The sequence below is a fragment of the Bombus vosnesenskii genome, unplaced genomic scaffold (assembly GCF_011952255.1).
Source record: "Bombus vosnesenskii isolate JDL3184/JDL3185 unplaced genomic scaffold, Bvos_JDL3184-5_v1.1 scf7180000013265, whole genome shotgun sequence".
Taxonomy (NCBI): Eukaryota; Metazoa; Arthropoda; class Insecta; order Hymenoptera; family Apidae; genus Bombus; species Bombus vosnesenskii.
Window position 1 is genome coordinate 8228472 of NW_022882925.1, and position 18626 is coordinate 8247097.

General features: G+C 36.6%; 1 protein-coding gene across 3 annotated transcripts in view; it reads right to left on the bottom strand.

Annotated features, from left to right (window-relative positions):
* LOC117242982 (dipeptidase 1-like) overlaps nucleotides 1–18626 on the bottom strand; it is a 146113-nt gene that overhangs the window by 86249 nt on the left and 41238 nt on the right. For all 3 annotated transcript variants that reach the window (XM_033510064.1, XM_033510066.1, XM_033510065.1), the window contains one exon: nucleotides 12550–12858. In XM_033510064.1, the coding sequence (XP_033365955.1) occupies nucleotides 12550–12858 (309 nt within the window). The remainder of the gene's footprint in view (nucleotides 1–12549; nucleotides 12859–18626) is intronic.

The window sequence follows — 18626 nt, forward strand, 5'->3', positions numbered from 1 at the left end:
GTCTGTGGGTCGCTATCCAAGTTCAATTTTGTCTAAATCAGCCAGATCGCTGAAATATCAAATTGTACGACTTATAGCGTAATAATTCATAACCACAGTATGGCCACAGCCATAATAGAAAGCCTTAGGTTTGTGTATACACATGTTTCACACCTCCACCAAAATTTCGAGAAGTGTTGAACTCGTCTCAGTCGCACGTAACCCAAAACTAATTCCAATCTTCCGCGGCAACGTAGACAGGTTAAAAGAAAGCCAGGGACTCCTGAAGAAGTTTCAACGTGGAAACTTCGATTAACTTCCACTCGGTTGAAGAAGAAACTTCAACTAATATCTGGGGTCCATCGTGTCTCAAAAATAATTTCATCGCGCGCGTTTGCTGGAAGAACGATCGCGAATTTGTCGCAGACACATTCGATTGGATGTTTCTGGTAAACTCATTTTTAGAGTTTTGAATGATACCACAATTGTTAGTAGCTGCACCACTTATCTATATTTCTAAATAAATATAATAGATTTTTTCATCTATTTTTAAACACATTAACGTGACAAATAAATACATAATCAATAGTAAACAGTATTTATTTGTTATAACTTCAATATCTTTCACCATCAATTAGCTAAAATCCTTCCACTATCAATTAGCTAAAATCTGATCCTTAATTTTGAACGTAAACGTGTAAAATTAATTTGATTTGGACATTTTGACACGCCATTGTATGACTTTAATATTTTTATAGAATTATTCAAACATTTATACAAACTTATACAATTTAGCAATATTGAAAATTAATGCCACTTGTATTCATTTCTTCTTAATAAACGGTTGCATTGTAAATGCTTGCAGATATTCATTTTTAACAAGAATAAAGTTTTAATCGCTTATAAACGTAAATTTGCTCACTTACAAGAGGAAAAATCCTGATTGAGTAAGGTTTCTCATTCTGAACTGCAAACTAGGAATTGATAATTGTTACTATAGACAGTTTCGTAGCGGTATAATAGTATACTAAAGTGAACCATAAGTTCTTGCATAGTTTAAGCGAAAAGTTTATTTCTCTCGTAACAGTTCTATTCGAAATTAAGGATACTGTGTTCTATAGTCTTATGCTAATCGTATGACTTTCCATTATATATGAACATTATCTCGCGGAATAATCAGTTGCAAACTGAAAACTGATAGTATGATTTAACTTTTAATTGTCGGAAATTTTATAATTATTTATAATATGCACCTATGTGTACTCATAAATTGAAAATACTCAAAAGTTTGATGCGAAACATCTTTTATTAAAGATATACGATGACTTCTAATGTTGTTGCAACACCCTTTAAAACTGAATAACATTCTTAAAGTTGTACCAAATGACTTGGGCTCTTTTTGAGAAGTTACGAGCAATAGTTTACCAAATGATGTATAAAAATATTTTTGAAAAGAATTACAATTGGTAGGAATCGTGAAGAACAAGGTAAAAGTCACAAATTCCAACTTTTTTATCTGGGCTTGTAATAAACATTTAAACAACACATTTAGAATATTTATATCAGTTATATGTATATATGCTGAAAATTATAATATATTGAAATCGGTTGATACGGAAACAAGTGACAGGCATCAAAAGATGTAAATTTTAATCTGAAAGTCGTGAAGACTGCGATTTTCGCTACTTTTACCCGCATTAGTAGCTAATAGCAAGGTTAACTGACCTTAATGAATTTTCAGCATATATGTAGCTGATATAAATGTTCATTACAAACCCAGGTAAAAAAATTGGAAAATGCAACCTTTACTTCTTTCTTCGTAATTTCGATCAATTGCAATTTGTTCAAAGTCTTTCTATACTAAGTCGTCTAATGGACTAACCCCAACCTAAGCCTCTCAAAAAACCCCGAGTCGTTTAATTCAATTTCAAAAATGTTATGAAATTTGTAATGGCGTTGTGACAATTTTAGAAGTCAATACATTTCATAAAATTTTACATAAACTAAGTTGCTTACAGGTACAATACGATACGTTCGACAAAACGATACAAGAGATGGAATTAGTTGAAAATCAATTTTTAAACTGAAATAAATTTTAACATCTGGGCAATTTCAATAAATTTTACGCAAGCGATGTAAACTTTAAATTGATTCAATAAATTTCGCTGACTATCTCTTTCGTTACTTTGTCGCAATAAAGTTATTTCTTAATATTTTACCGTGCAATTTATAGATACGCGAAACAATTTGGATAAATTTCGCATGGAGTGATACAAGATTAAATACGAGATTGTAGAAATATTTAACGCAAACGGAGAGAGATGCAGTGAGTGTCAAGGGAAATATATTTATTCGTGGTTCTGTTTCAACACGTGGAATATTAAAGCTACAAAATGTATGTAGATTTAGAGCTCAGATGTTCCATTAGCTTCTACGATTTGTGCACACGCCCGTAAAGAGGAAAATCCTTTACATCGACCAGTTGAAAAGATAATCTTAACATCTGCGAACTTTGCTGGTGTTCGTGTTATCGTTTGTCATTTTCACGTAAAGCTGAATGCGCAGCTGTTAAACGCTAACGGTTATGTAATGTCTGATGTTGAGGAAAGAGATATATTCATTTCTTTAAAGCTGAAATTTATTTTCTAAAAGGATACCATCGGTTTCCTAAAAGCGTAACGTAACTAGAAAAACTAAATTTTTCAGGAATTTGATTTGAAGTAGAAAATAACAAATTTTTTTCTTCCACTATTTAGGTAATAATTTTTTGAGTTTGGTCTTAATAAAATATTGTTTATATGTATTTTGCTTGCGATTAAGGGAAAGATTAAAACAGTCTTTTAATTTTAATATTCTTCCTGTGAAATAGCATACTTTTATTAAATAAAATATTTTCTGTTCCAATGAGTAGTTCACTTTTGTAGTCATTGTATATTAACGAAAGGCAAAGCCGCGAAATACCGGCTGGGGGATGAACGAAAAACAAAAATTACAAGTCGGACAACGGTGTATGATGCTTAATGACAAAGAGAAAGCGCGATAAAAAATTCCGGCCTCGAGACGCGGAGTATTAAAGCCGCCTTAAACAACCACTAGATAAGCAACAATAACGTTGTATACTTCTGTGAACCGCGGTCGTCAGCTAGACCAGAACTGGGGAAAAAATAAAGAGAAGGAGAGAGAGGGAGGAAAAAGCTTATGTCGCGCACTTATGTCAACAAGCAAGCTCGGGGTCAACTCGGATCCAACACGCGGAAACACAGAAAATCCAATATCCGTCGTGAAACGAAACGACGCTTGAATATTCCGGCGATGCTCTACCCCTTCGAGGCGCACGCCAACCGAATGGCCATGAATTCTAAATTCTCAGATCTAACCGGGATTTATTGAAGTTTTTGACAACGTTGATTTCGAATGTTCCTCGTACTGGCGTCTCAGTCGTATCTCGCCATGTCGTTGATACATGTGTGATGTAAGTAGGTACAGTTATTCTCAAATGTATTCGTACAGTTAGCGTAGAAAATTCTCATATGTACAGGGGGACCCAAATAAAGTGTTACGAGCTGTTATCTCAGTAACTAATGAAGATATCGATTTTATTTTTGCTGCAATTAAATGGTATATGGGGGCTAATTATTTGGGATGCAATCCGTTTTCTTATGATGAGTTGTAGAGTGAAGAAAGAGGCATCTAGTTTTCTTTAAGTATGAGATGGTATTACCTTTATATTATTCGGATACCTTTTATCAAAGTGAATAACATTTATTTAAGCTATTCTTTTTTATTGCGCGTAATTGCAAAATTATAGTAAGATCAAATAACGAAATGGTGTAATTAAGGTGATGTAACACGTAATACCAAAATAGTAATTTCGTACCATACATATTTGCGTAGATTTGCATATTTCGTAGATACATATTTGCAGTAATGATCATAATAAACTAAATATGCTTATAATGTTAACATTAATGTAAATTTTGCTTGATTTTATTAATAACGGCCAATAATTTCCTTCGGGCAACATTATCATGCACTCAATATAATGGTCTGTGTCGATGATAGGGGATAAAATTTTAGCTAAAATGTTAGGCGAAATTTAATTTCCCTGCTATTGTTTTACAAATGTTAATGGATACTGGAATTTAGTCGATGTAGTATAATTTCTAGATTGACGGATATTTGTGTTAAAGCAGTATTTTCATTATTGTAATAATTAATAAGTTCACAGAACTATTCATGTAACATTATGGATGGATTTTATAATACAAATTTGTAATGGTCGACAATTCATAATCAATGCCTTCTATTTGATCTCATACTTAATTCTGTATTATACATAAAGTCCATAATTAAATGTAAGGTATGTAGGACATATTATACTTGTACAATGTTTTTTATTTATTTTGCGTGGGGCTTCAACTACTGGAGTATGACATGCATTTATGAGTCACTGGGTATAATTCTAATTTGCTTCATATTACACGACAATTTGATATATAATATTAATACAGCGATATTGCAAGCAGAAATGTCATTCTCGTAGAATTTAATAATATAAATGATGAATGTCCAGAACCCAGGAAGATGTCTTTTCAAAGTTTGTTAATTGATCAATGTCGAAACCATTGAAATATTGTATAAATGAAATTCAACACGAAGTTCAACACAAAACAAACCACTATTTATTTTGTTAAGAAAGATGATATAACATTTTTTAAACGGCGAACTTCGTATTTTTACAAATATACCAATTTAATAAGTAAAAAGAAAATATTTGCATCAGTGTGACTATTTAAAATTAGAATCTCTGATGATAAAATAACTTTCAATTCTATTTTTTACCTAATCCAATATTACATTTTTACTTTTACGACGAGCTAACAATTAATTAGAAAGCTACATTTATACGCTGCATAAAATAATTACGAATTTCACGTGAATTTCATTACGCCCGCTTTCTGATCTATACAAATTGGATTCTGTACAAATATCACCGTGCAAAGTACACAGAGTCATCTAGGTACGTAAGTTTTAATTGTTTCGAGCAATACGTTATCTTCACTGAGATTATTAATCAGCTCGATGGAAGATATAAAATTTTCAGCTTTAGGTACGAGAAAATCTGAAGATAAGGATTACGATAACTGGAAACTAAAGATAATTAAAATCTACTTGAAAACCTACACTTCAAGGTATGTAGCTTTAAAAGGTTACGATAAAATAAACGTAAAAATTGTTTAATACAATAGTTTCTAAAGGTACATTCGTAAATTGCAAATGACGAATACGATTTTTCGAGATGGCACTTCTCAGGTCGTTTACGATGAAACATGAACAGAAGGTTGTTAGCTTCCAAGATAGTACTTGAAACTAACCCCTATTCATAGTCATACACGGTGACTTTTTGACGAGAATAACGCTATCCATCGTAGCGTATCTCGCTCTCTCGACATAATTATACGAAGTCGAGATCTTGAGGAACTCGAGAGATCATGGTTTGCCCGAAAGCCTCTGGCAGCACGAAATTTCCGGATATAATCCGTAGAATCCCTTTTACGTAGTTCTCAAACACTCCAGAACATGGAAAACCATTATTCTCTCAAATATTTCGAATCCAATCAAGTGCCTAGATATAACGCGGGTGGTATAACGCGGTTCATCCTAGCTCGAATAACTTTCGCTTTCTATCAGATAATCCCGATAGATATCGTTTGGAAATGCCAGAAAATATTAAGGATATTGCTTGAGAAATTCATGACATTATAATTGATATAGAAGTGAATTGCTATGAAGTGTGACAAGATTACTTGAAACACAATAGGGACAAATTAATTGGCTATACGAGTAATAGTTTACTTGCTTTAGTAAAGGAAAGCAATATGGGGTAATCTAGAATTTAGTAAATTCAGTGTAATACTATTTCATTAGAATAATTATTTTTAGAGTGCTACTTGTTCAATAATTAAATTGATTTAAATAACAACTGTATTGGGTGAATATACTTGTAGCGGCACGGGCCACGGAACTTTTCAACGGCTCCGGATGCAAAGCGCGACGCCGCCAAAGCGCAACACCGACGTGCCCAATGTACCATCGATATCTTCACACTCTTTCCGCCGAATTCTCGGAAGAGCATACACGTACCAGCACTGGCGGCACATCTAATGAATGCACGCTAGTGGGGCATATCGATGAGCTACGAAGGGAAGAATCTGTGCGATCCGAAACAAAAGGGCAGGCAGTCTGCCTTACGCCATTAAATGTGTAACTCCTCGGTACTATTTTGCATAGCAACGCGTCGAATGATCTCTCGGTGTCTATCGTTATTTATTAGTTGTTACCAGTTGTCTGTTAAGTGTAATTGTTAATTGTTAACTCTGATTGTTGATTAGTTCTAAATAAACTATTGTTCGTTAAAAACACCAAGAGTAGTTCCTTACGCACCTATCACCATACCACCTCATACTTTTTTCAGAAAATGATCATACGATTAATTTATTAAGCATTTTATTACATTATTCATATATTTTATTATTGTATATTTCATTATATTGTATAAGTCTGGATTATGTTATTTAATTGTATTGCGTAATATATAAAATATGTACGCTATGTATCTACAAATTAAAACTAAATAACCTAATTTGTATCTAACTCAAACTGTTGTGGTCACCTGTGTCCCAACGATACCAGCTGCGGGTTAATCTGTTTTAGATCTTCTGGGATCTATAGATTATTATATTACAAGCATAGAAAATAAAAGTAGCTAAGTTTAGATATTATACGCATTACCATTCAAACGTAAAACTATTATTTAATCTTGAACATTTAATTAACATCGTGGTTATCACATTCAGTGAACGCATGCGAAATGACTGCATCGTAAAAATATACAAGAAATAATAATAAATTTTTCGTTTACGCGATATACATATTTCAGTGTTGAATAAACTTCCATTAAATAAGATTCAAACGCTAATTAGAACTCTCAATGCTGCTTTTTTTCCATTGCCAGTGAATATAACGGCCCGATAATGACCAGCTATACACCTAGATATATTTTCAACCTTTTCACCACGATCTCACACACCAGCCCTTAAAAAACAATTCCTATTAACGGCGAACCGTTTCATTCGCAAAACGCTATTTCCCCAGCACGATCGAGACAAATGAAAAAATATTCAAACTAACCAGAGCGATCGATCGTGAAAACAAAGCGATTATACAACCCCTTCCGAACCTTTCGTCACACCTGCACCGGCTTGTTAGAGACGACAAAAATCAACGTAAACGTATGCCATGGCCGAAAAACCGAAACAAAAAACTGCACAAAAGAAACAGACACACAGGTAAAATGGTACCTGGAGCCCGAACGGTATGTAAATCAGAATCAGGGAAGAACAACGATAAAAAAAAAAAGGAGATATACGAGTTCCATCGAAGGACCTGACTATGCCCATGTGCGTCCCTCTTGCACGGCCGCCAATGCACACACAGACCAATATACATATGTATATTGCCGAAGTTTACTTGCTGCAGTGCAGTAGTAACGTTGCCCCTTCATCCCCCGGGATGGTACCGTGCACCCTGTGCATCTCTCCTTCTCTCTTGCCGCACGATTCACGTTCTGCATTCCTGCATGCACGCTTCGTTCCTCTCTTTCATCCTGTCCCTTTCTCTGCTCTTCCTGCACCCTGCAACCTTGTCTCTTTCCATTGGTCTGCCTTCATCTGGTATCTCTCTCACGTGCCACCCTCGCTCACCCTCTTTTTCTCTCCGCAGCAACGTCCGAAAATAGATTCTCTACCTGGCCCGGAATAGTTTTCGAAAAGTTTTGCTCGCACGCGACCGGCCGTGCAAACACACGCGGGTCCAGCTGTGCGCAAGTATGTAACAGCGTATATGCAGCCGGATACACGCACACAGGGCCGCTCCTGACAGGTATTACGATGATAGATACACGCGTGTCATTTTTTTTGCACGCGATCGCTCCACCCCCGCAGCCAACCCCTCGTGCTGGCTGCTGGATCTCTTCCGGTCCTTTTGCAACTGGCTGGCAGCCAGCCAGAATTCACGGTACTACCACGAACCAGGACACTAGAGTTCGACATGTAGCATCTCCGTGGGCAGCGCCATTTCAAAATGAATTTTTCTTTCCTCTATACGTATCTTTCTCTGTTCCGCTTTGTACGTGTAACTTGTATATATGTGCGTGGATGGACGTGTGAGTGTGTGTTTTTACTCTGACCGCGCGGCTTACCCGGTCAAACGAGGGCACGATAGCGAGGTTCGAGCCAGAAGACCGCGCGGTTTGCCCAAAAGAATCCGTTTTCACGAGAGAGCATTTTCCCCCGACCACTTCTTTGCGACAGTTTTCTCGCGCGCTTTTTCCCCCTTTTATAGTTTCTACTTTTAATATTTTATGTTTTTCCCCGTTTTCTCTTTTTTTTACTCGTTTCTACTCTTTGATTTTCCTGAACTATTGCCTGCGGAACTTGCTCTCGATGATGTTCAATTTACGCCACCGGTGAGCGAACAGTGTTATGTTTACCAATGGTTTTTGTTTTGCAGTCGCAATTCGATTTCCATGGATGGAATCAATTGATTGGAATAGTTAAATTTGATTAACATCCAGTCTTAGCTTTGATAAATGCCTAGTCATTTAGAGTTATTCAAACTCTACTTTCGTCAGCTGTAATATACGATACTCTACAGCGCGATTCATTTTTTCACCAGTCTTTGTCACCGCAGAGTCAAAAATATCGAAAATGAATTTTTTTTAACAAAACGAGAACGTTTCTCACAATCACTGCTATAAAATCAACAAACATAGGAACTGTAAGACGCTTGCGTGTATATTAATAAAAAATTAAAAAAAATTTTTTTTTCTTTTTTTAATTTTTCCCTCGAGACAACGATCTACAGTGAGATCCGTTATAACGAGACGTGATAAAGTGCATGCGTACCGAGCGAAAATTCAAAGTCGATTTTCTCGAAGACGAAGCCTCAAACGAAAAATTTTTATTCTATATTTTCGACTTCTTTTTTCGCGTAGAATCACCCCCTTTCCGCTTGTACCACCAGTTACCAACCACCCTTTATATAACAGATCGTTTGGAAAGGTGCACTACAAGTCTTGAAATTTTTTTTGGTGTTGGTTGCTACGGTTCCTGGAGATGCTCGAGCTTTACCGCCCCAGTCATGTGTAAAAGATGCGTTCTAACACGGACCCCCGCTAAAGGAAAAGTTCGCTCGGAGGGACCGTGCATAATCGTAAAGAAACAATGTTGCGAAGCTCGCAACACGCCGGAACAAGAGGAGCCACCTATTTTGCCTCGTCGCTTCCTCTTTTTGTGCGGTCAGGAAGTAACTTTAAAGCGTTTCAAATTAGTACGAGTGTTAGGGAGAGGGGGAGAGGGGGAAAAGAGGAAATTTAAATGGTTCACTTTGGACGGGGAATTAATTAACTTGCAGAGAATATCAGAGAATTTTTTTGCTTAATGAAAATGGAGGCCAAGTTTGTTAAGAAGAATATTCGGTATTCTTTTATTTAATTTGCAATAATTGACCAATGTTTACTGCGACAAATGCGTTGGATTTAATTAAAACATCGCCGTGGATAGTGTTTCGGTCGAGCACGTAGTTTGTTATTTGGAAGGACAAGAATCATAATGGTATAACTCAATACATTGCTATTTTTTATCGAATAATATCCTACGTTTATTGTTTCAAAAACCCATTATATTTTTCCAAACTATGAAAACGTATTGCGATAGAGAATAACGTTATAATGTAAATGATTATAAACTACGATATAATAAATTCACGCTCTCGAAATCTTCGCTTATTATAATTTCAATCGTTTTTACAGTATGTGCACTATGCATAATACACAATCGTACGGTAGCTAATCTCAAGAAGAATTTTCTGAAACGTCGTTTATTTTGGAACAAACAAAAAATTATTCGTTTCATATCGAACGCAATTAGACGTTAATATTTTATCTAGGCAAAATGCGATTTGCCTTATATCGTCTCTCATTCATAACAAATTCACGATTATTAGCCTATCATCTATCTTCGAATTGTCAAGAATTCTAAAGTCCCTTAATCGCCAGTCATGTAAAAGAGCCCTAGAAAAGAGGGAGCGGTGAAAACAAACATTATTCCCCTGATCCTTTTCCAGTATCCGTCCTGGACAAAGGTTGGCCAAACCTTGACGTACATTTTCCTCGGATCGACAAAAGAACAATCGATCTTTCTCATCGCAGTTGGACGCGTTCCCGTGGCATCAGGGAACCTTCAAATTTTCCCCAAAGCACACAGCCGGAGTAGTGTGCGGGATAGAGAAAGCGCGGTGACAACAAACGCCCACCATAGCCCTCTATAAGAGAAGTAGCCTTTTGTAGAGGTTCCATAGAAGGCTCGTACGTTATCGCAAGTACGTAATCGTAAAGACTTAAAGTATAACGCCGTCGGGTCCTTTCTTTCGCCGGAAACTGAGTGCCGCCTCACCATCCTTCCTTTATCCTTGGCTCTCTCTTTCTGTCCGCCTTTTTCCCCTCTTTCGTCTTTCTCGCGGTCCATTCTATCGCGGCCACGGTGTTCCTCGACTTCACAGAAGAATTTCAGGGTCCGATATAAAAGACAAGAAGACGCTGCCAGGAACCAGGAAGCGTATAGCCGCGGCAGACGAGAAATTCTTTGAGAATTTTTCAGACTGGCAATGAATTACTCGCGATAGTGGCGTTAACGAGCAGGGCTCAGATAGGGCGAAAAGAGACAGAGTGGGACAAAGCTTGGTGGAGAATTGGAGCACGAAATGTAATAGTTCGACGAGTCGCTATCGTTCGTGCTTGTTATTTGTTTCTTTGCGTCGCGACGAACGCCGTGTCGCAACAACGGAACATTCTTATGAAATGATATATGTCCGTAATCTCTGTTAGAGCGATACCTCGCGAGGTGCGTCAACGCGAAAGCAAGCAACACTTCACGGTTTTCTACGATCGTCGAACTCTTTGTTGACTCAGGATCTGGCCCGATATATCGCTTATAAGTCAGTTTGGAACTAATGTTACTCTTTCTGATGAGTTTGTAGGTGATATATGGGATTTGATATTAGTTTCGATTATGATTTCGACATAAAAAGGCAAATTATAATAAATGCTTAGAATCATCGTTTTTTTTTCTGAAGCGTTCAGACACGATGGCGCGACGTCGAGGTTCGCGTGTCCTTCTGGTGAAGTGCACGACAGGGTTGAAACTCAGTCTTCTGGTAAAGCGTACGGCAGAGTTTCTTCAGGATCCAGTTTCAGAGTCAAGGACTTAAAAGCCATTCGTTCGATGAAGTTCGGACACGTTGAAAGTTGAAAGTTGGACACTATCGTCGTTTGTCGAAGCAGGTCCCGACGAACACGCCGCGTCCAGCTTTTCTCGTGCAAGAGAATCAGATCGGCCGGTGCCATTAACGTTAAAACGTTTACTTTCGACAGATGGGAAAGCAATCAAAAAGTGGCTGTTCCGAGGCATAAATGGGGCGTCGCTGCTGAACTTTCGTCGTACTTGCTCGAAATCCTGATCGAAATGTAGGCGTAGGTCGTATTTTAGTAGGGAGCAGGTTGCCAGGAGGAGGAAGTGATTTTAGCATTTGAATTTGAAACTCGTTCAACGCTACGTGCATTAGCTCGTTTGTTAGAAAAAATAGCTTTGTTCGTGCGTTGTTTATACTTCTACAATTTTCTTTTTTAATACAATGTACAATATCATCTTTTCGCAATTAGACACAGTAAACCCTACAGTCTGCGACTTCACCACAAACATTAAACAGACATTGACCATCATTAAACATCATCGAAACGAAATTATTGTAGTTTGTAACCAAGCGTTTCCCCTGTACGTTCTGCTTCATCGTTCGAATTTATTACTCGGCTGGTCAATCCTTGTAATTGCTAGCTGGCAGAATTTTGAAATCGAGTTTGATATATCCAGGCAAATGGTATTAACGTCGAAAACCCTCGAAGAGGGATCTTACTTCCAGCAATATATTTCATTCGTTTTAACTTTCTCGCGTTTAACACGCTACTTTTGCACGAATGCGACCACAGAAACAATTTAATTCCCGACGACCGATAATCCGGTCCCAAAACAAAGGCGCGAACGCTAAATTTCATTTAGCACCGTGAACCCACCCGTTCCGCTAGGAATAATCCTTCTGATGAATATGGTGCACACAGGAAGGTGAAATGTTTGAATACATACGTCGATGCCTGTGACATGACGTTCAAATTACTGTGCTAATAAGAGGAGTAACGTTATGCGAGTGTCTAGGATAAATGTCGACTTTTTATATCGAACTAACTATTGATCAAATTCTTTACAGTGCAAATATTTTTTGTACATTACACTAGTCGCGGTCTTTACATTTATCCCAATTTTGATTTTCCAAACGATATCCCAAAGCAGCAATCATCGCTGTCGCAATATGGTTACGTTAGCGAAAACGATCCCATTCGCTCGAACATAGTCGCATATAATCGCCAATAAAGACGAATCGATTAAAAGGATAATTTACCTGATAGTCCATGTAGTTCCCGTAGCCCATGTGGTTGCAGGTGCAGGCACATGCCTGGATGTGCCTCCGCATGTCTAGTTCAACCTCCTCGCCGCAGACGCCTCTGCTCGCGGCCATCATGGTGTCACCCATGCAGTAACCGCTGGTGCAATACATCCTTGGATCGCTCTGGTCCAGGTAGCCACCTCCCGTGTCATCGTACCCGAGTCCGCTAGCGCACCTGGAATCCGAGGTATATCCCACGCGAGATTGGGGACGTTCCTCGTATCCCAGTCTGGACTGGGGTCGATGGAAGCTCGGAGGTACATCCTGCGACACGGAGAAGGTTTTGCGATAAGCTGCGTTCACCTGCTGCATTATTGAAGAAGGTGAGGCGAGGTAATGCGTGGTGGGATTTCGATAGAAGTTTCGAAGGAAACGGAGGATAGGATATTCGAGTGGAGAGTTCGACTGTTCAATACGTTTCGCACTAATTAAATTTTCATTATTTAGAACTACGGATGTTCGTAGTAATCTATGTTTTTAGGAACAAAATTAAAGACAGACTATATATGTATATATATTCATAATCGCATATTGAATGTAAACCGTATGAAATTCGTGAGGATAACACAGACACGAGATTTTAACGTTAAATTTCAATGTGAATAAAATAAAGTCAATGGATATTAAAAATCACGCGGAATTTTTGGCGATACAACGTATCGATAAATTAGAAGGCCGAAATGAAATTTTTTTTCTACGGAAAATATTTTTTGCCCCAAAGTGACGCAACAAAAAAATCGTTCTTCTTGAATTAAATGGTAATGAATAAATCATATAACAAATATCCGATTATATATTCCTCTCATTTCGTGAATTTTAGTAGTAGATATAACACGTGAAAGAATTTTTTATCAATTCCTTTGCTTGTTTAGAAAGAAGAATTTACTAATTTTCAGTATTATGTCTGGCGTCGAATAATTGCTATGAGAAGTTTAAAAAATAGTGGTGGATATAATCGAGAAAAGTCATGAAATTTCGCACACTGTTAATTTCCTTCAAGTCTTCGGTGGAGATGGATGACACTGGAGATAGTTCTTAGATGCTTTTTAGGTATTCTGGTAGTTCTGAGGTGAGTGAATCATTTAAATGTTGTTTAAAAGGTCTTTGTTATCTTTACTCTTTAAGAAATCTTTTCGTATTAATTTTTAATTTTTGTTCCATTAATCATAAATGGTTGTATTTCATTTTGTCAATGGAAGTAATGGTAAACCTAATTTTTATTATTACAAATGGATATTATTAATTTATATTTACTATTGCTTTAAAAATGTCAAAGTTAAACATTGTTATTAATTAAACTTCTATTTTTTTTAATACAAATTTAAAGGCACTAATTGTTGTAATAAAACTAATTTATTAATAATTTTATATAACAGATAACTATTATCATTGATAAATCAACATTACAAATTTATTCTTTATTACGTAGTATGGTTTATATAACTTTTATATATGTGCAATTACATTCGTAGAGTATAATATTGATAATATTTCTATACTCTGTTTTCATATTTTCTATTACAAAAATCGTATCATCTTTGCAACCAAGCGAATCTTTAGTAAATTATTTAAGTTACATTGATTGCTAATTCATTTGTCATTTAAACATACTTTGTATCTATACTGCGCTAGATTTAAGTATATTGTATATTCCAACAACGTGAGCTTCAGAAAGATGTACAATTATTGTATAAATTGTATTAAAAGCCTATTGTAAATCATATCCATATTTTCCTGGTACAAAATTGCAATTTTTCCTGCTACATCTTCTCAAGTTATGTTCTTCTGATTTAAAACTACGATTTTAGTTAAAAAATTTCTCGGAACATAAAAATTTCAGTTCCGAAAAATTTTACGTGTCACTTAATTATATTCCCCTGATGCAAAATTTCATGTGTGGTTAAAAATTCCCACCATGATCTGAAAATTTTAGTTCTAAAAAATTGTTGCATGTCAGCTCTTCGTCAGTTGTTTTCCTAATACATAATTTCGTTTATGATAAAAAATTGTTGCCAATACCTGAGAATTTCAATGCTAAAGAGCTTTTGCGTGCGACTTACTTACGAGTTATGTTTTCCTTATGTAGATTCTTAAATTTTCGCAGGAAATTTTTATCAAAAGTTGTTTCATCTTGTTTCTATTATTTCTGTTACGATTCTTATACATACATGGATAGAAGAAAGGACGGATATATGGATAGAAAGATGAGCAATGGATAAGAAGCAAAAGGAAAAGGGGATGAGAAAGAAGATAAAGAAAGGGAAGTATGAAAGGGGTAAAGAAAAAATATAAGGAAATAGAAAGGAGGCGTGGGAAGAAACATAAAAGAAAGAATACAATGAAAAGAAATATAAAGGAATGGAAAGAATGGTGAGGAATACAGAAAATAACTAGGAAGGGAAGGGAAACGAACGCTCTTGGAACTATTATTTACCTTTGTTTTTCCTGCTTTCGAGGTTTTAAGTTTAATCGAGAATGAAGGAAACAAAGAAAAGGAAGTACAGGAAAAAGTGGGAAGAAAAAATCATTGAATTTATCATTTACCTTTGCTCCTGCCGATTCTAAATATCAAATAGGAATAGAAGAAACAATGGAGAGAAAGAAAAGATCATTACTTTACCTGTATTCCTGCTGATTGCAAAATTTCAGCAAGATCGAAGAAAAGAAAATACAGGAAAACATGGAGGAGTCCCGAAATACATATAATATGTACTGTATGCACAAGAAACCTGGCAGATAAAGAGTTAACTGTTTTCTAAATCTGTTTTCTCTGCATTCTTCGTTATTTTATTACATTGTCAAAGGGTTAATATTGTCGTTGTTTCTTAGAAAACATTTAATTTGAGAATTAATCTCAAATTTATTAAAAATATTTCATTGATCTATCTAAACGTACAATAATCTTAGAATATTGCTCTGATTTCGTGCTGCAGACAAGAAATACAAATTGAACGTGTTGCTTTAGCAACAACCTATGTAGAGATTTAATGGTTTGCAGAATATTTAATGATGAAGGTCTTAACGTTCGTTGGTTGGGTTACCCAAGAGCTGATTTATGCTAAGATTTCGATAAAGTTTTAGAGCTGGGAACATAGGAAGTTTAGAAGTATTTGATTTATACTAGACTGTTTGCGTAGACAGTGGTTTCCGGAATAATTAACGATAATGGCTCTAATACAGAGCACATTGATAAATATTTACATTTGCCGTAAGATACTCAACGACTGTAGCAACTTAGGTACTCTATACATTTCAATTCTACCGTAGTATTTATTTGCTTACTCTACTTTCATTTAGGTAGCTTTTTCTTAGGAAAATAAAATTCCTTAAAATGATTAAAAAATTAATCTTTAATATGATCTCTACCATGTTTCACTAGGATCGTTAATTTCTTCAGAGTCTGATGATCATCAATGTTATTCCTGAATCTATTTCCCCTCATAGTCTGTCTTCCGATGTATTATTTTTAGTCTACCCCTGAATATTTTGTAAAAAGTCTAAAAATTTCGCTGAAGATGAACGAATTTACATCTGCCAATGTTCCCCATCACTTTATCATTCTATAATTCCACAATATATTTATATTTACCAGAACTAAAAGCGACCTAACCGAAGTTAATTTGTCTTCATTAGTTCTTAATTCCGTGCCAGAAGGAATTTCTCGCTAAAAGACGACCTAGTTGATAGGTTAAACGCGGAGACAACGGAGGTCAGGTCAGAGAAGGTATTTGTACGAACGGGATGATTAAGCGAAAAGTTGTGCAAATGCTACTGAATACCTTCTGGTGACGAATATCGAAGGATTGTCATTGGTCTTTGTTTCTTAGAGGTATAACAGGCGAGAAAGAACGGAAAATCTATTAAAAAAGAATATAAATTGTAGAAGACGGTGTCCATTATGATAACGCAATCAGTGCTGATCAAAGGAGAATGTTAAAAAGTGTCCATTTTTGGACCTCCTTGCGAACAAAAATTTGTTGCAGGACATTGAAGAGTCTCTATTTAGGAACAAAAAATTTCAGTAGCGTTTATCCGAGAAAAGGATGGAAAAGTTGGAAACAATGAGCGCAAAGATAAAAAAATATCCTGAAACCAAGGGTGGGATCGTCGGGATAAGTTCCCGGGTACTTTGTACCTTGAGACCCCCGCTTACGTGAGTCCCACCTGGAACTGCCGAGCATAGTTAACAGGTCGCCGGCCGGTAGTGACGTGCCGTACATCCACACGATAGTCCCACCAATGACTAAGGTTGGTACCACGGGGGTCGAGTAAAAGCCCGGAGGGAGTTCGGACACCTCAGCTCGGCCAATTATGGGTTTGGACTCCTGGTCGCAGTGGTTGATAGCCAAGATGCTGGCAAGAGGGCCGAGGGTTATTGGCTCTCCCGAATGGCCTTCGGCGAGTGAGCAGTGTACCACCTGTTCCGGAACCGTCTTGGAGAGGGTAGGGCTTAGAAAGCACCCCGTTCGACCTGAGACGAGTGACAGCTCCTGCCAGGCTTAACTCATCCAGGTAGCAAGGTACTGGGTGCCTTGTGCGCTGGTTGGGCGTAACCCCAACCCCTGTGGCCCTAGGGGTGCCCGCGTACTGTATGGCGATAAATGTGCGCTAAGGAAAGAACCCGTTATCAAAGACAACAATACTTGCTATGCCAATTGGTATTTGTAATCGTCCAAATCCGAAATAGCACAACATCGTTGCTACGTGAAAACGGCAATCAACAACATAGTCTTCGTTTTACTTTTATTACTTAATACGCAAATAAAATATTTTACATTATTTAAGTGCTTAGAATGCAATTTTATCTTAATCAAAATGCTATTATTCGTTTATATTTCAATTTGATACTTTTGATAGTCAAGGGTATCGAACGCTATTGTAATGTGGAATTCAAAGTCTCTATTTTCGTCGATACGGTCTGCACAATATCCAGGTGGTTGTCCCATTTGATGTGTGCCACATGTACGTAAACATCTTTATAACTTAGTATTGCAAGAAATTCCAATCGAGCAACTTCTATGCGGTGAAATTGTGCTCGCCTTATATTTAAGTTTTCTCCGTGTATCAATTCAGATAAATGATTAACTTCATTCGAATGATGTAGAATTCTATTCGTAATACGGCGATCAAGAGGAGATGTAGATACTGGCTTAAATGTGGCATTTACAATGTGTTACGGCACAAGTTGTTTTATAATCCTGAGATAACGTAGACGATGTATTATTTTAGATACTTTTGTCTAAATACTCGAATTGATTTTTTATACGTCCATTAATGACCTCAAAAATATACCAGTTTTTAGTAACAAGTCGTAATTGATTTATTGGTTCATCCGAAAAAGATGAAGACAAAGTATAACGAATGGGTAAGTTGAACCTCTGCTATTTTTTCATCTTTGCATTCATTTTTTGTCAACTTTTCTATCGGATATATGCTAATAACAGTTTTGTTCCTAGAGAGATACTCTTCAATGACCTGCAAGAATTTTTCATTCGCAATGAGGTCCAAAAATGGCCACTTTTTAACATTCTCCTTTTCATATGCCTACCATATGTTATACCTGCCTTAGTATGTAGTACTCGTGGTTGTGCTATGCTTTGCGATATTTCTTTTCTTTTCCATATGTATTGCTTATAAATATTTTTTAGAACATGAAGATTCCAATTTCAAATCTCAAGGAAGATTCCACCCTTTCAAAAATTTTTTGTGAAGCCGCAAGCAATGTCACAATATTATATCAGGATACATCGATTTCACAAGTTGATTGAAAGCGACTCAGCAACGATCCCGAGAAGAAAGTTCCTCTAGGAGATGTCTTACGGATGATAGTACCCTGCACATTCTGTTGACCTATATCATTCGAATTCTAATCAGTCCTCATTCCGTATGAGTAATCTGTTACCCTATAATTCTTCACGATAAAAAGCATCCGAGAGGCAGTGGATATCGATTTCAATTTATAAATGGTCTCAATCCGTAAACGACGAAACAGCATTCTCCACAGGGAACTTTTAGCCAGGCTTTGTTTCTTG